This window comes from Elephantulus edwardii, unplaced genomic scaffold (genome assembly GCF_000299155.1).
Source record: "Elephantulus edwardii isolate Elephantulus edwardi_28Jun2011 unplaced genomic scaffold, EleEdw1.0 scaffold00060, whole genome shotgun sequence".
NCBI lineage: Eukaryota > Metazoa > Chordata > Mammalia > Macroscelidea > Macroscelididae > Elephantulus > Elephantulus edwardii.
Window position 1 is genome coordinate 17,392,470 of NW_006399810.1, and position 19,569 is coordinate 17,412,038.

At 39.6% G+C, this 19,569-nt stretch overlaps 1 protein-coding gene across 1 annotated transcript in view; it reads right to left on the reverse strand.

Annotated features, from left to right (window-relative positions):
* Nucleotides 1-5,683: 5,683 nt before the first annotated feature.
* Nucleotides 5,684-19,569, reverse strand: part of EMC3 (ER membrane protein complex subunit 3) — a 27,123-nt gene continuing 13,237 nt past the window's right edge. Inside the window, exons 2-8 of the mRNA XM_006887676.1 lie at nucleotides 18,116-18,173; nucleotides 17,685-17,778; nucleotides 16,021-16,125; nucleotides 12,916-12,997; nucleotides 11,050-11,129; nucleotides 9,927-10,009; nucleotides 5,684-5,908 (exon numbers count right to left, since the gene is read on the reverse strand). Coding sequence (XP_006887738.1) covers nucleotides 5,780-5,908; nucleotides 9,927-10,009; nucleotides 11,050-11,129; nucleotides 12,916-12,997; nucleotides 16,021-16,125; nucleotides 17,685-17,778; nucleotides 18,116-18,173 — 631 coding nt within the window. The 3' untranslated portion in view covers nucleotides 5,684-5,779. The remainder of the gene's footprint in view (nucleotides 5,909-9,926; nucleotides 10,010-11,049; nucleotides 11,130-12,915; nucleotides 12,998-16,020; nucleotides 16,126-17,684; nucleotides 17,779-18,115; nucleotides 18,174-19,569) is intronic.

Here is a 19,569-nt window from a genome sequence, read left to right on the forward strand (position 1 = left end):
CAGGTCAGACTCCCAGGGACATAGCTGTCATCTTGTTTTGCAGCTGCCTTATCAATGTTTAAAATGACAGCTTGTGAATAGCAGTTCACACACCACATCATTCAAAGTGAAATGCAAGGCTTTCCATTTCATCCACTGCAGGGTCACACAAATCTGTTTTGGTTCCTTGAAAAGCTCATGCCCTGTATTTTGGGCCCTTGTACATTGCTGCTGCTTCTGCCTGGAAGAATCTTAATTTCTAACTTTTTTTGATCCTTCTCACCTTGCTATGTCACTTCAACCTTGCCTGACCACACAGGCTTCTCAATGACCTGCACGCCACTCCCACCACCTGTGCAGGGTCACTAACTATGATGTCATCACCAGGTTAAGTTACAGTCTGGGAGTGTATCTTGTTTACATGCACAATGTCTGACTCTGGGGAGGCAGATGGCCAATGTTTGTTTAAGGAACAGGAAGATCTGCACAAACTCAGTGGCATTAGGCACAGCAGAAGTCTGCTAGGTGTTTGCAGAAGTTGTCGCCTACTAGAACAAGGGCAGGATCTCCTTCTGAGAGTATTTTTGAGAATCCCAGTTTTGGTGTTTAAGGGAAAATAACCCTTTCTTCACCTTGTACTCAAGTCACTTTCTTCTGGCAAGTGATCAAGCTTTCCTTTGGGAAATTCTACTTCCCAAATTCTACTGTCTGTCCCAGTAGTTGAGAGAAGCGAAATAATTGATGTGGTTTACACGAAGCCCAAACCAGCTCACTTTAAGTGAACAAGACTTTTCTGAAAATGGTGGTGGTTTTTTTTTTTTTTTAAAAGTATTTTCTATTCATTAAGTTGTTATCTTCATGAGAAGATAGAGAATAGGATGTAGACTTGAGAAAGAAATCAATCCTCATTTGAGGCCCTGTATCCAGCTGGGCCTGAATAGTGCCACTGAGACAATTTATACCCCCTGACTCCATTATTTTTAGCTTCAAGAAATTAATCAAGAGGCAATGATGAAGGAGGAAGTTCAAGCTACTCTAAAGCAATTGGCAAAACACAAGGCCCCAGGAAATGATGGGATACCAATTGACCTATTTCAACAAACAGATGCTGCCCTGAATGTGCTCACCAAGTTGTGCCAAGAAATGTGGAGGAAAACCATTTGGGCAACTGACTGGAAGGGATCCATATTTGTTCCCATTCTGGTGACCTGACAGAGTGCGGAAATGATCAAACAGTATCATTAATATCACATAAAAGCAAGATTCTGCTGAAAATGATCCAAAAATGACTGGAACAGCACATCAATAGAGAACTGCCAGATGTGCAGGCTGGATTTAGGAGAGGCCGTGGCACTAGGGATATTATAGCTAATGTTTAGATGGATCTTGGCTGAAGGGAGAGAGTAGCAGAGGAATGTCTGTGTTCCACTGACTAGGCAAAAGCAATTTTTTTCCCTATTGATTTATCTACAAAAGTCAAATACAAATTCTTTCAATTTCCCTCACCTCCTCACCCATCAAATTGTACAACTTTGATTAATCCCGCCTCCCCCTGCATATCCACATCCCTCTGCTTCCAACCTCTCTCACCCCTCTTGGATCCTTATACTCATTCTACAATAATGGTTTTATACAATATTTATCCTTGTGGGACTGAGTTAGTTCACTCAGCATAATGCTCTCCAGGCCCTCCCAAGATAGGTAATAATTTACAAAATCATTGCTCCTGTGTGCTGCATAGTATTCCCACTGTGTGAATGTACCATAATTTCTCAATCCATTCGTTTGTGGTATGCAGAGGAATTTGACTGTGTGGATAACTCTGAGAAGAATGAGAATCTCAGAACACTTGATTGTGCTTATGTGAAACCTATACTTGGATTAGGAGGCAGTTGTGAGACCAGAGCAAGGAAACACTGCATGGTTCAATATCGGGAAGGGTGTTCACCAGGGACATATTCTATCTCCATACCTTTTCAATCTATATGCAGAACAGATCATCCTGGAAGCTGGGCTCTATGAAGTGGAATGTGGCATCAAGATTGGAGGAAGACTCATCAACAACCTATGCAGGTGACACAACCTTGTTCACTCAAACTGAGGGACATGAGGGGTTTGCTATAGAAGGTCAATGACTGCAGTCTTCAATATGGACTGAAGTTCAACATCAAGAAAATAAGAATTTTCACCTCTGGGCCAACTGGCAGTATCATATTAAATGGAGAAGAGACTAACAATTTCAGCTTGTTTGGTTCCAGTCAAAACTTCTGGCACCAGCAATCAGGAAATCAAAAGATTAATTGCACTGGGAAAATCTGCTATCAGGACCTCTCCGGAGTAATGAAGTACAAAATGTTAGTCTGGAGACTAAGGTGCACCTGATCCAAGTCATGGTCTTCACAATTACTTGTTATGCATCAGAAAGCTGGACAATGACTAAGGATGATAGAAGAACTGATCATTTGAGTTGTAGTACTGGAGAAGAATTTTGAACAAACTATGGACTGTTAAGAAAACAAACTGGTCTGTCCTGGAGAGGGTGAAACTGAGCTGCTCCTGGGACGCAAGTGTTTTGAAGCTCCGTCTCACATACTCTGAGCATGTTGTTAGGAAGAACCAGTACTTGGAGAAGGAACATCATTCTTGGAAGGAAAGAGAGACAGTGTAAGAGAGGAAGACCCTCAGTGAGATGGCTTGATTCAGTGACTGGGATATTGGGGGTAAGTGTGTTAGAGACAGTAAGATTGGCTCAAGATAGACCCTATGTTGTACATAGGGTCACTGTGAGTCATAGGCGACTTGACAGCACATAACAATGCTCATCAATACTGCTGTCGGTGCTACAGTAAATAAAATGGAGGGTAAGTAAATTGAGAGGAAGACTCTAAACAAGATGGACAGACAGTGACTGCAACAATAGGCTTGAGTGTGGCAGACTCTAACAATGGCTCAGGACATGACAGACAAGTCTCTTATCTGTTGTTAATAGGGTAGCTATGAGCAGTCGTCAACTTGACAATACCTAACAGCAACAATGGTCATCACATTCTTTATAGACCAGAGAAACCATGCTGACAGTTGATAATAAGTTTTAGCTACTATCCTCATATCTAAGTCATCATCATTTTTCTCTCAAAGCTGTGTTGTGCAGTTGACTGTCAGTATCTAGCTTTTCTAGTATGGTATTTTTCCTACTATGAACAATAAACAGAATTTCTGATTCTATATCGTTTCAGGTGGTAAGTCCAAGGTGATGGAAAAAGTGAAACGCTAATTTTTAGTAGCTTGGCCCAAACTGAATCCCAAGGGACAAACACAGTAAGTACCACCTGTGCCTGATTCTGGACAAGGCCTGCTAAAACAAACTTGGCTTTCCCTTTGACTGGTTAATGCTAAAGCCATATGTGCTTGAAACTAATGACCAGAAACCCCTGACATACATTTTAACTATGTAACCTTAGCAATGGCCCAACACCGCGTGAGTAAAGGACTGGCTGAAAGGCTCTGAGGATGTCTTGTAGAGTAATGAGATTGTTCACAATTGTGCCCAACTTGGTTGTGGCTTATTGTTCAAAATGGTTTCCCAAGCCATTGCCTTGGCCATATAAATGGTGGGTATACAGTAGTAGGGCATGTTAGCCTACTCACAAGCGCCCTGGTCAGTCTCACCATTGAGCGAATCTAGCAGCCAAATTTGAGACTCTCACCACCAGTAAAGAAGCAGCAAGAAAATGTAGCACATCCTTCAAGGTTAGAGATTCCTGCACCAGCCAGGGGAGGCAGGGCCTACGGGAGCAGCAACCACAGCAGAGAACCAGAGACCTGGCATGAGACAGAGAGGTTCCTGGACTGCTCCAACATCCAACCAGAGTTAAGAGCCTTTTTTGCCCAAGTCTGTTGGAAGACTGGAGGGTTGAGGGGGAAGGACGCATAACTGGTAGGAATAAGGCTTTGTAACACTTGTCTAAAGCCAACAGGTTCAAGGCCTGGAGCACATTTCAGCAGCTGTCCTGATTGTATTCTATTACCCAGAATTATATGGTTCTGTGTGGTCTGTGAGTTATCATAGAGCAGTAATTGGTGTCTGGATGAGAAGAGGTGTGGCAGATTCGGGGACATGTCTGATCTCACTGGAATGGGCTTTGTGTTGTGGATGTTTTTCATGGGGACAGTTCCCTCTTGTGGAGTTCTGATATAGTCATCCCCTGTAGACCTTGCTCTTTTTCACACTAGTTCTTCCTAATATACACCTTATTTGCTCCAGGTAAACTGAGGACCTTTTAACTCCTCTCCTTGAAATGTCCTTCTACACTGCAGAATCCTTTCACAGCACAGGTCAAAGATAAGTAACCCCTCTGGAACTTTTCTTTACTCTGTCATTTCCTGCTTAGGGATCCTTCTGATACGCTATTTTGTTGAAGCAGTCACTCTGTCTTTAAAGGCTACAGTTTCTTAGCTTGGTCTTTATGAACAGATACAGGAAGGCAAGTTATCCTTAGGATAACCTTGAGAATCCATATACTTGTACCCATGTAGGTTATTCTGGAGGGATTCTCAAAGAGGTGCCATGATCAACAAAGTTGAAGAACTACTAATTTTTAATGTGAATTCTTTGAGCTCTTCAAGGGTGGGATCAAATCTCTTTCATCTTTGTCTCTCCTATACAATTTTAATGTTGGCAGAAAACTGTTAAATATCCACAGAAACAACACTTTGACAGGTAAAGAAGAGAAGAGAGGATGGTTTAATTATTAGAGTCACTTGTTCTTGATTACAGAGCTCAAGCATGCAAGTTACATTCAACTTGCCACATCCTGGGACAATTAATCTATACTCACTCCTAAGCAAATCTTATCTGCCTGTCAATAACTGCTCTCTCTCCATTTTCACAATGGTATGTAGATCCTCCAATCCGAAACTGGGAAATGAAGTATTCAGTTTATCAGGGTAGTACTGAACCATTGATCTGATGTATTCCAACCTCTTGATCAATACCTCAGGCTACTTGCTCTGTCTGTGATGATCCCAAAGGCACTTAAGAAGCTGGCAGTGTCTGAGGGCCACCAGATTTTATTGGACAGTAGCAAGAGATACAGAAGGTTTGCTAAGTATGTCCTGGCCCTGGGTTTTCATACGGAAAAGTTTATTTGAATAAAGTTTGACATGTTTGTTCTATGTCACTCTTTAGGCTCAAGATGAACAATACAGGGAGATGTATTTTGCTATTCCACAGTTTCTAAGTTTTGGTAATAAAAATGCACTACTTCTGTAAAGGAGGTTATAAAAACACTAACATAAAAATTACAAATGAAAATGCAGGGTGTTTGGATCCCAAGAAAACAGGAGTTTCTTGTGGCTAGAAGATAGTTTTACTACACAGAATTATTTCTAACTAATGATTTTTTTCAAAGACTGACTTTTTAATAAGTTTTTAGGTTTTCTGGAAAAGGAAGATGAAGTATTCTTTATTAAATGCTGCATTAAAATTTAATGTGGGTTGTTGTTTTTTGTTTTTTTATATTGTATTATCACTGGCTTGAGTTTTCCCTCTTTTCCTGATTTTCATGACTAGAGTCACGAGAAGGAACCTGGAATACATTTTACAAAAAGCACTCTCCCTGTAAGCCATTAGTACCTCCTCACCTCCCCTGGCTTCAAACACAAAGAGGAAACTGGCTCAGACAAAAACGGTCCCTGCCACACACCTGCCAGCTCATGTACCCTCCTTTTTATTCTGAGGCTCCAGCTCAAACTAAAGTAACAAGGTTAAGTTCCTGACACAGCAATCTCTGCCTGCTCTTCAGAAAATAGAGGTCTGTAACTCCTTCTTGAACATGCCTTCAAAATGGAGGTCTTTGGCCATAAGCTCTTCTTCCACATCATCAAGTGCCCACTGGTGATCCGTCAGCTCCAAAGCTTCCCACTCTGTCTGCAAAAAAAGAGGCCAGGGCCGGGGACAGTACTTATTACTCACAATATAACTGACTTTTGGTAAGCACCTACTCTGGCCCAGGAGCTAGACTAAACTCTTTACATGTATCAAGTCATTTAATCTGAGAGGCTACAGCTGTCTCCTCCTCTCAAACAATTTACAGGTAAGGAGATTAAAGCCAAGAGAGATCGAAGTCAGTGAGTTAGTAGAAGAGATATTTACATTTAGGCTTTCTGATTTAGTGTTTAAGTTACACAGCATGCTATGAATATGCTGTTCTGTCCCTGCACCAGACTCCCAATAAGATGGAATGAATGACACAGTGACTGTAACAACAGGCTTGAACACAGCAGAGACACTGAGGCTGACACAGGACAGGACAGGACAGGGCTCAGATCTATTGATCACAGGGTTGCTGTCAGGAGTACCTGACAGCACTGCTGTGCAATCAGCTGACCCTCCAGCAGGTTTTCAGGCTGTGAAGGAAATCGCCTGCTATTCTTCCACAGAACCACTGATGGGCTAGAATCATCAAGTACGGCCTCCTTGGGTTAGCTGCAACTCTCTGTGGGCTATTCCAGAAGAGTTCCCCACAGCACTAGATTAGGTGCTAGGAACACAGGTAGCAACCACCCTTGAAGGATGTGTAAGAGACAAATTAGTGCTTTGCCATCCTGAGCCCTCTCATCAACAGATTCAGGATCTGGGTCAAGCACACTTTGACATAAATGGTCAGGCATTTCTTCAAAGGATTTAAGAACCTTCACTCCTACTTTATGCTTAAATGTACAATGGTATTTCAGTACAGTGTGTCAGAGGCCAGTAATTTTTTTTTAACATTTATTTTATTTTTATTATTTGTGTGTGTGTGTGTGTGTACCATCAAATCAGATTTGACTGGTACAGGAGGAGATGGTTCCTCCTTCTCCAGCAAAGCATCTGGTGGATTTGAACCGCACACCTCTGTGATTGCAGTGCAGCTTCTTGCCACTAGGCCACCAGAGCTCGCGAGGCCAGTAATTTGACAGTCTAGATTTTATCACTAGAAGAATTTTATATCATGCACTACGGGGTGGTTTTAGAATACACCTTCTCTTGACTTATTGACTATCTTGCTAAGTGACTTTTCATGTTTTTGATAGTGAAAAATGTACTATCCAATCATTTTGCACATGACAAATGACACAGATCTGACAGTAACAAATGCTGAAGTTACATTATCATCTAATTTCAGAACACTTTCACTACCACATAAAAGAAACCCTATACCTAATAACAAACGCTCCCATTCTTCCTACCTTAGCTCCTGCCAGCTACTATGTCACTTTCTATCTCTACAGATTTGCTTTTTATAGACATAACCTATAAAGAGAATTAATACGTCGTTTTAGTGACTGGTTTCTTGAATAGGTTTTAAAACTTACCATGTAACATCTTATCAGTACTTATTAAAACATTATATTTTGTTTATCTATTCATATACTGATGGACATCTATTTTGGGTTATTTCCATCTTTTAATTATTACGAATAGTGCTTAAGAAGACTTACCTGTTTTCTGTGGTTTTATGTTTCCTTGGATCTATCTCTAGGAGGGTTTAGTGGTAAGGAGTTGCACTGCTAACCCAAAGGCATGTGGTTAGAATCCACCAGCTGCTCCTCAGGAGAAAGGGCAATCTCCTCCTATGTAATTAACATTCTCTGAAAACCTACTGAAGGGGTCAGCTCTGAGTAGGAGCCAAGTGGACAACACATAACAATAACGTGTTTCTAGGAGTGGAATTGCTGGGTCATACAGTAAATCTATGTTGAATTTTTAAGAAACAGCTAAAAACTGTACGATCGCTATACTGTTACTATGGCTGGACTATTTTACCTTTCCATCAAAAAGGTACTTTCTCTTTCCCCCTCTTGCCTGCCTCTACAATTTCTATAGAAGATTTGCCTTTTATTTTTTACATAAGTGAGGGAATATGTGTTCTTTTGTGACCAGCACGTTTGATTCAGCATGCTTTCAAGCTCCATCCACACTGTAGCATGTCTTAAGACTTCATTTCTCCAATGACTGTGTAATAGTCCATTGTAAGTATGTACACATTTTGTTTATCCATTCATCTGTTCATGGACATTTAGGATGTTATTCTAAGAGTTTACCATTTCAGCTTTTAGTTAGGTCTTTGACCAATATAACTTTATAAATGATGAGGCTTTTCCAGGTAGAAATCTGTTGGTCCTACCACCAATGGTTGAAAGAGTTTGTTCCTACTCAATTGCCTTGGCATATTTATTAAAAATAGTGAGAAATTTATTGGGTTCATTTAGAGAGTCTCTTTACTATTTCCAGTGATATGTGTGTGTGTGTTTGTATCTCCTTATGCCAATTCTAGACAGTGTTGAGAATTGTACCTTTGTAAGTTTTAAAACTGGTAACTCCTACTTTGTTCTTTTTCAAAACTGTTTTGGCTGTTCTTTAAGATTTATTTATTATGAGGAAACAGGAATTTTGATTGCAGTTGTACTGAATATATAGATAAGTTTGGAGACTTTCGCATCTTAATAATGTTAACTTTTCCAAACCAAGACATCTTTTCCTTTATTTAGATTTTTAATCTCTTTCAACAATGTCTAGTATTGTCAGTGACAGAACCATCTATTATGTGAACCAGACATTCTTGGTACTACTTTTAATTTTTTGTTGTTGTTGTTAGGTCCTACTAAGTCCACTCTGAATCGTGGAGATCCTATGAACAATAGAGCAAAATCCTGTTCAATTCTGTGCCACCCCACAATCTTTGCTGTGTATTACAGCAAATAATAATCCAGTATTACAGTCACTGTGTTACCCATGGACTTCCTCTCCTTCACTGACTCCCCACTTTTCCAAGGACTGGCCCCTCCTGACAATACGCCCAAAAGGTGCACGTCATTGTCCCACCATTCTTGCTTTCAAGGAGCATTCTGGTTGTACTTTCTCCAACACATATTTGCTAATTCTTTTGGCAGTCCACAGCATATTCAGTATTCGTCACCAAAGCAATTAAAAGATACCAATTTTTTTTGGTCTTCTTTATTAATTTTCCAACTTTCAAATGCTTATAAAGCAACTGAAAATACCATGGGTTGGGCCAGGTACAAGTTGGTCTTCATTTGATTTGCTGACTGTCATTTCTATAGCTGCTGATTATGGACCCAAGTAAAATTAAATCCTTGACAACTTCAATCTTTTCTCCCAATTATTATGATGTTCCCTGTTGGCCCAGTGCTGAGGAATTTTATTGTCTGATATTGAGCTGTAATCCACACTGAAGGCTGTGGTCTTTGGTAGAAATAGGTTTTTCACAGATGCCCTCTATCAGAGGAGGAAATTCTAGTTGTAGTTTGTGGGGTATTTTCATCAAGAAAATAGAAATAGGATTTTGCTTTACAGAAAGTTATAATGCCTTTTACAAATCCCAATTCCAGGTAGATTTCCTAAAAAGGCTCTAAGTCTTGATTAAAATGCAGTTCATATCTGATGTATAGAGTTAAAAATATTATACATACTGCAAATGCTTCTGTCATGTTGCTGACTAAACTATTTTTACAGCGTCATTTATGGAGTAGATGAAATCTAGGTGATCATTTGTTGTTATTGTGTGCTGTCAAGCTGGAAGAAACCCCCAGGTGACCCTGTGGATTTTCAGAGACAGTTGCACAGGAGAATGTCCATCTTTCTCCTGCAAAGCAGCTGCCTTCAAACATGTACCTTTGGGACTGCAACACAGCTTTTTACCACTAGCCACGAGAGCTCCCTGAATGAGCATTTAGATACCCAAAATGGTACCAAGAATAGACAGCTTCGTTAATAGAGCTTCCCTACCATGGGAAGAAGAAAAATGTAAACAAAAATTCATGTTTGCAAATTTTTTAAATCCACATGATAGGAAGGCACAAAACCCTGCCTCCCAAGCATCCGTTTCAAAGTCACTCCGGGCACTCTCAGAGCCTGCACACAGGCTTTAGATGAGCCAACGCACCTTGAAAGCCTTGTTGGTGTCCGCAGGCATGGCCAAGGCTGCCCCAGTCATCTGCTCCTGCATCATCCGCGACTGGTCAGCAGCTGCAGTACAATGCACACATGTGTGTTAGTGCTCAGCAAGTACTCAAGTATGCTTAAAGAAAATGGTCCCTAGAGACACTACAAGGCCTCAGTGGTGGGTTGGAGAACTGCACAGCAGGTCTGCTGACTGGCTGTCACTCACCAGCTATGTAACTCTAGGAAAGTTGCTTTACTTTTCCTGAACAATGCAGATAACAATAGCTGAGGAGCTAATAATGAAAGGGAGCTCTACATATTATTTCAGTTTTAAGTCAAAATAACAATCAAAACCAATCCCAACTTGCTTCTATTGAGTTGATTCTGACATAAGCAACATAGGTCTTCAGTTTCCAAAGCAAAGGAGACTTCCCATCTTCTGAGGAATAGCTAGGAGATTTCAACTGCTAACCTTTCGGTTAGAAGTATTACAATATACAGCACACTAAGCCATGAGAATTCCTCCACGACAAAAGTAAGTGATTACTGAGCAACTATTATACTAAGTTTTTTACATATTCTACCTCGGGGGTTTCTAACAGCAGCTCTACCAGTTATCTATTAAGTATTTCACAGATAAGCAAATGGAAGCTTAGTGACTAGTTACTTTTCTAAATACACTGTCATTAAGTGTTAACAGATTGGTATGACAGGAACTGTGGCCTAAATTCCTTTTGTTCCCTTATTTTATTCCATTTTAGCTCCTTTTTTCTTCCATTCTGCATCATGAGTTAGATTTCCCCATCTAGTCCACGAACTCACTATTCAAGCCCCAGCTTCTTCCAGTTTTAGGCCCCTGACTGCCATTCATTCACAAGAGTGAATCATAGTTTGGGGAAGTGAGTATTTTCCCAGTTTGCCAGGGAAAATTAAAGCCTTAAAACTGACCTCTGAAATTAAGATTCTTCCAGAACATCTCGGAAACCTAACAACATGTATAAGGAACAAAGCATAACATGTGACTGTGCAGTTCACCCAAATGATTTTCTGGTCCTGGTGGCATGAATGATTCATTGATGGCACAGGAGGTGGTATTTGCTTATTAAGTTTGACACAATTCTTACCATTATCTTGGCCCAAAATCAGAGAGTAAATGCTCCGAAGCCCAAACACATTAAGAAAGTACCAGGATGCAGAACTCACCCTAACAAAACCAAAGTCAAAACAGTGTGAGTAATTTCAGAAATTACCATAGGTCACATTTTTGTACTCTCCTAAATTATCTAGCACATATTAAGACATCTCTTAGGGTAGCCTACATGTACCCAAATATAACCAGAGCAGACACACAAAGGCTGCCTGACAAATAATTGGATCTCTTGGCAAACTGCTATGTGTGGCTATGTAATAAGTTCTTCCACATTCACTGGTTTTCTTGTATCTTTTAAAATTTTTCTTTCTATATAGTTTTCAAATAGTTATAGAAGTACATAGTATAAAAAATAATTTCCCATCCTGAACTCCACTCTTTAAAGAAAAACATTTTTGAGGTACACGTGTGTTCTATACCTACACAGAATGATTAGTGGTAGTTTTCAGATCAGAAAATACTTTCAACATTGTGACTCTAGGAAAGTCATTTCAAGTTTTGAACTTTACCCTTTGTTTCCCACTCTGCCTCCATAAAATCTGTGCACATAATAACAATTAAAAGGGAATCTGAGCAATGATTCATGAATGAAAAGAACTCAGCGTCACTGTAATAGTTGGGACCATACAATAACAAAATATTCTGGTTACCATGTCAGGCAGGCCACAGATAAGTAAATGACCAATTGATACATGTTGTTGCTCATCTACATATATGAGAGCTCTGGTGTCCTGGTGGGTAAGGAGTTGCACTGCCAACCCAAAAGCAGGCAGTTCAAATCCAACAGCTACTCTGCAAGAGAAGGATGGCCAATGTCCTTAGAGACTCTGTGAGTTATGCCTTAGAAACGCACTGGAAGGTCATTATTGAGTTGGTTCTACTTGACAGTACAAAACAACAACAATCTAATATAAGCTAACTTAAGCTGAGTGTTCATTAAATGCTGGGAAATAACAACATTTTCTTTAGCTTACAGACTGCTCATTCTACCAAAAGAGCTGAAAGGTAGAGGGGTGCTATTTGCATACAGTGCAGCTCTTCTCTTTAGTGGAATGACGCCTGGCCACAACTCTCCAGCATGTGGCCTGGTCTCTCCTCCTATAATTAGGTTCACCTTGAACCAGGAGGTGAGGAAAGAGGAACTAGTGAACTAGTGTTCCCAAGAAGAGTCTTCCAACTATTCTTGTTTGGCTTCTTTTTCCAGGTAGGCTTTAGGATGCCTTGGTTTGGAGACCAAGTGAAAAAAGCACCACTGGATTCCATATACTAAGACCTTAACAGCATTTTAGGTTCTAGGTTTTATTATGTGTCTCTAAGAATAGAAAGGTAAATAAGAACTGGGTTTGAATAGTCTAAGTGCTAAAATCTCATTTTCCCACCCAATTCAGAATACCTAAGAGGATAAAATGAAATAAAGTATGGAAATATATAGGCGGGGGGAGGAAATACATAGAAGACATCTAGCACAGTGACTAGTGCCAGTGAAAAGAAATGTTATTATTAGCAACATACAAAAATAAATAGCAGAGCATTGCTAAAAGATCCGTCTGGTCAGAGTCTCCTGCTTTATTTTTTTTAACTTTGAATTGACACATCTGTTTGAGTACTCTTAAGCCCCAAGATGGTGATTCATTTTCTTTTTGCAAAACTACTGATTCATGTAAAAGTGGCCATAATCCATCTGTGGCATTTTGAATGTTATTTCAATTTTGAGGTAGAGGGTTCCCCCTAAATCTTTAAAAATTTCTTTCAAATCAAGTAAGAAAACTGGAAATCCAGTTCTGAGAGTCAAGATTTCCACTCTGAGTTGCATTTTTATTAACTAAAAGAAAGCTCTTACCAGGATGCATCTAATGTGAGCAGTTCAATTCCTTGCTGGAGCATAGGCTTAAAACGGAGAGTCAGTGGAAATGGAACCTTGGCTGAAGAGAAGAAAGAAGAAGTTCATAACCATTCCTACCTTCTCCCCTCCCAACAATGAAGGAATTTATTAGGGAAGTGACAGGTTGTAATTTAGGTTTGGGAACACTCAGTATACCACCAATTCCATAAACTAAAATCCTAAGAAATTCAGATTTTATTACTCTGCTGTAAAGAATAACAGTAAATAAGACCTAAGTGCTAAGTTTTAGCTCATTCAGAATACAGGTAGCACAACCTCTTCTCAGGCGCCCTTTCAGTCAGCTTCTGACCCCCCTTGCCCTGCAGCCTTGGCCTCTCCTGTAGTTCTGTGACCCTCTCTACTTCTGTCAGTAGGTCGAGGCCCAAAGGCGCTAGACTCAGGCTCCACGGGTCACGAAACTGACAAAGCTGGAAGGATCCACTTGAGAGCAACTGTTCTACCTGAAGGCGCTCGGCTGTTCACCTGGGCACGGTTTCTCTAGTTATAGTTTTCTGCCTCTGTTTTATTCAGGATCTCAGGTTCAAGGGACAAGCAGCGCTCTCTAGTTCTTCTTTCCTTTTTTTTTGGTTATTTCTCCCCAAAAACTTTTTACTATGAGCTTCTATTACAAAAACCTCCTGGGATGGTATACAAAGTCATACTTAAGAGGTAAACACCCTGTAAGTCTTTCTTTCCACTCTTAGCATTTCTGCTTTTAAAATAGTTTAAATGTGAATTTACTTATTCTTTGCCCAAGAAGGTGGGAACTCAGCACCACACAACTTTTGGGAAAAATTGTTTTGAAAAGGAAATGTAGGAAAATGTGTTCTTTTGGTTAAAAAAAAAAGCCACTATAGGAAGGAACTTGTGTGAGAAATAATGTATTCAAATTTTGTAAATAAACTAATTAAAAAAATACAGCCACTAAACTAAGCATTTCATTGGATACAACTAGCTGTTCTATTTTGTTATTTATTCACACATTTTCTTTTTTAACAATAATTGCAACTAAATGTTAATTAAATGTTTTATCAACTCTTCCTCATATATTGCTTCCCCTTCACCTAACTTGTCTCTTAATTCATTTTACTCCTTTCTTATTCCTAGTAACCATCCAACAATGACTCTGTGTGTGGGTGAACCTTCCCTTAGCTTTTCATATTCATGGTCTTGGACCATATGTCCCCTTTTATGAAAGACTAAGGCCACTCACATAATTTGTTCTAGATTCATCTAAGCTGTGTAATAGTTTACAAATTGTCATTTTTTTAGTAATTCTTTACTCATTCATCTACTCATGGATACTTGCATTGTTTCTAACTCTTTGCTATTATAAATAATCCCACAATAAATATGGGTGTTATTAAAAGACTTTGTGTTACAGCTCTTACTGCTTTGGGATATATAGCTAGTGGTGGTATTGTTGGATCAAATGGTGTTTCTATTCCCTACTTTCTAAGTAAGCACAAAACTATCTTCCCCAGAAGCTCACCATTTTACACTCCAAGTTCTAATTTCTCTACACCCTTGCCAGCATCTGTTGTTTGCTGTCTACTGAACTTTCCTATATTTCACCAATTTGATTTGCAGCTCTCTAAGATTCTCACTACTGGGCCAATTGGCAGCATCATGATAGATGGAGAAGAGAGTGAGATTATTAACAAATTCAGCTTGCTTGGTTTCACAATCAACACTGATGGCACCAGCAATCAGAAAATCAAAACACAAATTGCACTGGGGAAATCTGCTGTCAGGGACCTCTATAGTACTGAAGAGCAACAACCATCAATCTAAAGACTAAGGTCCACTTGATCCAGGCCATGTTCTTCACAATTACTTGCTATCCATCAGAGAGCTGGACAATGACCAAAGATGACAGAATTGATGCTTTTGAATTGTGGTGCTTTAGAAGCGTACGGAACATATCATGGAACTGCTAAAAGAAAAAAATCTGTCTTGAAAAGAGTAAAACTAAGCTGCTCCTTGGAGGCAAGAATTTTGAAGCTCCGTCTCACATACCTGGGCATGTTGCTAGGATGGACCAGTCCTTAGAGAGGGCCATCAGGCTTGGAAGTGTTGCAGGAGAGTGCAAGAAAGGAAGACTCTGGATGTGATGGATTGACTCAGTGACTGGGCTGATGGGGATAGGTGTGTTGGAGACAGTGAAATTGGCTCAGGAGAGGGCAGGGTCTACATAGGGTATGTAAGGTCACTATGAGTCATAGGGAACTTGATGGTACATAACAATAGATAAAGTGCAGCTAGAGTGCTCTTTAGAGGCAAAGATGGTGAGGCTTCATCTCTTATACTTTGGACATGTTGCTAGGAGTTATATTCGACTCAACAGTACCTAACAACAATAACAGCTAAAGATCTTGAGTATCTCTTAATGTGTTTCATTGGTCATCTGAATGTCTTCTTTTGTGAACGGTCTTCTGCCCATTTTGCAATGGGGTTGTCTTTTTCTTGTTGAATTGAAGTTTTCTATAAATTTTAGATGTTATTGCCAAATATTCTCTCCCAAGTTTGAAGGTTCTCACTCTTTTGGAGAAATCCTTTGATGAACTGAAGGATTTACTACTTAGGAGAAGGCTTATCCTACATCAGTGCATCAGCTACAGATGATGGTCTATTTACACCTCTGAAAAGGGTACCTAGTTTAACCCAAGTTTTTTTTTTGATGTATTTATAGTTTTAGGTTTCATGACTATATCCCTGACCCATTTTAAGTTAGTTTTTAACACGGTATCATGTATAGGTCTTGCTTCAATTTTCTGCATATCCACTTTTGCCAACATCATTCTCCTGTGAGACAGTTGGAGGATTTGAACCCACTGACCTTTTACAGTTAGCAGCACAACACACTATATCAACAATCTGGGAGTAGAACTACAACATTATTAGATGGTTTGTTTTGGTTTTTTTTTTGTTATTCACAGAATGGTCTGTTTCCCTGCCAGCACACAGGACCATGCCATTATCTCTGTGAGATCCAGGTTTCTTTGGAGGGACACAGGGAAGGGTGGGTGAAGCAAGGAGGAGTTTTACTCAGTCTGCACTTACTTGTGACAAAGCCTGAAAATGTCATGTTGATCCATCCACCAATTAGAATCATAGGGAGGACATTTGTTACATTCCCTTTCATCATGTCTGTGAGCATAGTGGGATCTAATAAAAAAAACCACAAGAAACCTGGTGTGAAAAACAATGGACACAAACTTTGGAAGTAAACCAGTATAAACTAAAAATTTTATTTAAAAAAACTTAACAATTTAAGAAAACCCACAAAAAACCTTTCAAGTTTACCTCATTTACCTCAATTGGCAAGGAACTTGTCCCCAATTTTCTTAAAAGTTTAATTCATTTGATCATTAAGGTGATATAAATTCACTGTGAAAATTTCAGAAAACATTAACAATGTTGTATATAGTATAACTGGGCCAACTTCTAGATACATTTTCAACTATTTATTGCATGTTCTTGATTTTTTTAAAATATATATTACACAGTATAATGGGTACTAAACTTATTATTCTGCTTCTGAAGTTTTAGTAATATATTATGATGGATTGATACAGTGACTGCGGCAATGGTGGTAGGTGTGTTGGAGTCAGTGAGACTGGCTCAGGACAGAGCAGGCTTCAGAGCTGTTATACATAGGGTTGCTATGAGTTGCAAGTGACTTGACGGCACATTACAACAGCAACAATTATGGACAGCATTTCTACCCTGGTATAGTATCAAGCTCTCATTTTTGTCAATGTTGTAAAGGACTCCACCATTCATTTTGGAAAAAGCTACAGATTGTTTCCAATAAGCAAGGCTGCCAAGAACTACTTTGTACACAAACCTCTATGTGTATGCACTATTGTCAGGGATGAGTCAAAGGGTTTGGGTCTTTAAAGGTTATGGGTATTGTCAGACTGTCCTTCAAAAAGGCACAATTCTCTGGCACTCCTTCCAACAGGGAGGAACCTAGCTCCCAGGATCAAATAATACATTTCAATTTCTCAAATTTAATGGGCTAACAAGGACCAGCTTTAACTTGTATGCCACAGATTACTAGTGAGGCTAAGTATTTTTCATGCACATGTGGATCTCTTGTTTCTTGCAGGTTTCTAAAATTAACTTCAGTATCATCTGTGTGGGTTTTAAATAGCTGATGATCTCACCTAAAGAAATGAACACTAAAATGAAAAGACAGCCCACACAGCATAATGACCTATGCTAATTTTCTTTAAAGATGTTTTTGTTACCACATAACTGGAATAGATGGAACTAAGAAATTTATTGGAATTTAAATTGTGCTTAGATCAAGCAAAACTGCTGGTTGTGGGATGGGTGAGGTTCTCACCATTCAAGTGGAAGTCAGGTGGCCACCATTAGGAACAAGACTCAGAAGTGGGTGGGAGCTGGGACTGGCATGTTTCTCTATGTGTGCTACAGGGCTCCACATCCTGAGGAAGAACAGAGGGGACACCCAGGCCCTGGGTTTCTACCCCCTCGCCACAGAGCTCCCTTTTTTATCCTCTGTATATAATGTGGCTCCCAGAAGATTTACTTAAAAAGAGGGCTCCACTTGTATAAATCCCTGTACTAAATGATTTCTAAAGCCCCTTACTATCTTCTACAATTTAACATTTAGATAAAATAACATCTGTCTGTCCACGCCCGCCCCAACCATCCCCAACAAAACAACCTACATTATGAGAAAGGAGTAAACATACCAGTCATAGGAGAAGGTGGCACCACCTTCCTTTTCGTTTTTTTGAAAAATCCATCCTCAGGGTTGTTAAAGTAATATTTTCGTGTCAAGAAAGACTAGGAGAGAGTAAAAAGAAATCTTTTAAGATCTTAGAAGTGGAACAGCAAATTGCCAAAGGGCTCCCCAGAGGTTTCCCGAGAGGCCGTTGGAGTATGGTGTTACAGTGAGAGCTGGCAGCCTACATGGTGGCTGACCTGACACTTTAGCTGAGTCACATTTAAAAACAATCAAACAACTGCCCAAGGAGGGAGAGGTCGCAATGACAGTGAACACTACTAGGCCACTACTTAATTACTAAACTGCCAATATCCAGTTTTCCCCAAAGAGTCCCCTTTTAAAACATTCAGGTATCTACAGTGAACGTGGTGATTTCAATAAAAGATAAATGAGTACCTGTTTGGGAATGTATTTTCCATTTTCCCTGAGGACTCTGCTTCGAATTAGGACTTGACTGAAAAATACAACCAAGACAATGAGATTTTAAAAAGAGAAACACTAGAAGAGGAGAAGAATTACGCAGAAGACCTATTTAAACACAAGAGAAGGCCTATTTGGCAACTGCCTTCTGAGGAAACTTTTCAAAATACAATTAATTTTAAAACCAAGAGGACACATTTAAACCCAATAATCAAGTCTTTAAAAGAGCTTTTTCCAGATGTGGCCAGGTTTCTAAATAAAGAATTTTGAGGAATGTATGTTCAGAACATTTCATTCCACTTTTCCCTACTTTGCAATAAGCCAAGAAGGAGCTTCCCTGATTGAGGTGAATGGCTGCTGGAGACGGTATAGAAGATGTGAGGACGAGATAAGAAAGGGAGGAATGGAGATGAAAGACGAAACTTAAAAAGAAGGAACTTTTTAAAACCCAGAAAAACGACTACAAGACTTAAAGGACTGATCTAATAGAAAACAAATAGGAAATTCTACCTTGGCTTCAGACTGCTTATAAGCTATCAAGATACAATACTGAATAAATACATGAAATGAGGGAGAGAGCAGGAAAAAGATGGATAGATAATGAACACTGGAATAAGCGAAAGGAAGAACAATCTGAACAGAACAGATGATTAGACATTGTATGTATGACAAATGACAATCTGAAACAGGACATGCATTACAAAGTGAACTGGAGAAGGGGGAGGGAGGAAAAATGTACATGAAATCACAACTTAAATATACACTACTTCTGTAATAAAAAGTATTTTTTATTTAAAATTCTGTGAAGAGTTTATAAAGTTTGCACAGATTTTAACAATTTGGTTAAATTCTTATGCTATAATGCAAAAAAGAAAAAAACAGTTTGGTAATATTCACGCACTCACAGCTACCCTCCAACAGGTTTCTGAGACTCTAACTGCACAGGAGGAGATTGCTCATCTTTTTCCCTGCTAGCCACTGGTGGATCTGAACCTCTAGAGCGGCACTAGTTAGCGGTGCAACTCCCGCGGACTATGCTCCAGAGCTCCCTTTAGTAATGATGTTGTTGTATAGCAGAGTCGGAAATGACCCATAGCTGACCCTCTAGCCGGTTTTCAGAGGCAGTTAATCGCACAGATGAGCTTGCCAGCCTTCTCCATGGAGCACCTGGTGGCCTCAAACTGCATGACTTCGGGATTGCACTGGAGCGTTTTACCACTAGGCCACCAGAGCTCTGGATTATGTGTCAGAACTGACCAATCATTAAAAAAAACAAAGTGTAGATATGATTTTTCTTTAGTATCTTGAATTCTTCCCTGTGCTTTGGCTTCTTTGCGCTCCAGTGCAATTTTCAGAGTCTCTTCTGACATCCATTTTGGTCTTTTCTTCCTCTTCTGTCTTTGCAATGACCGTTTGCACTCTTCCTGGAT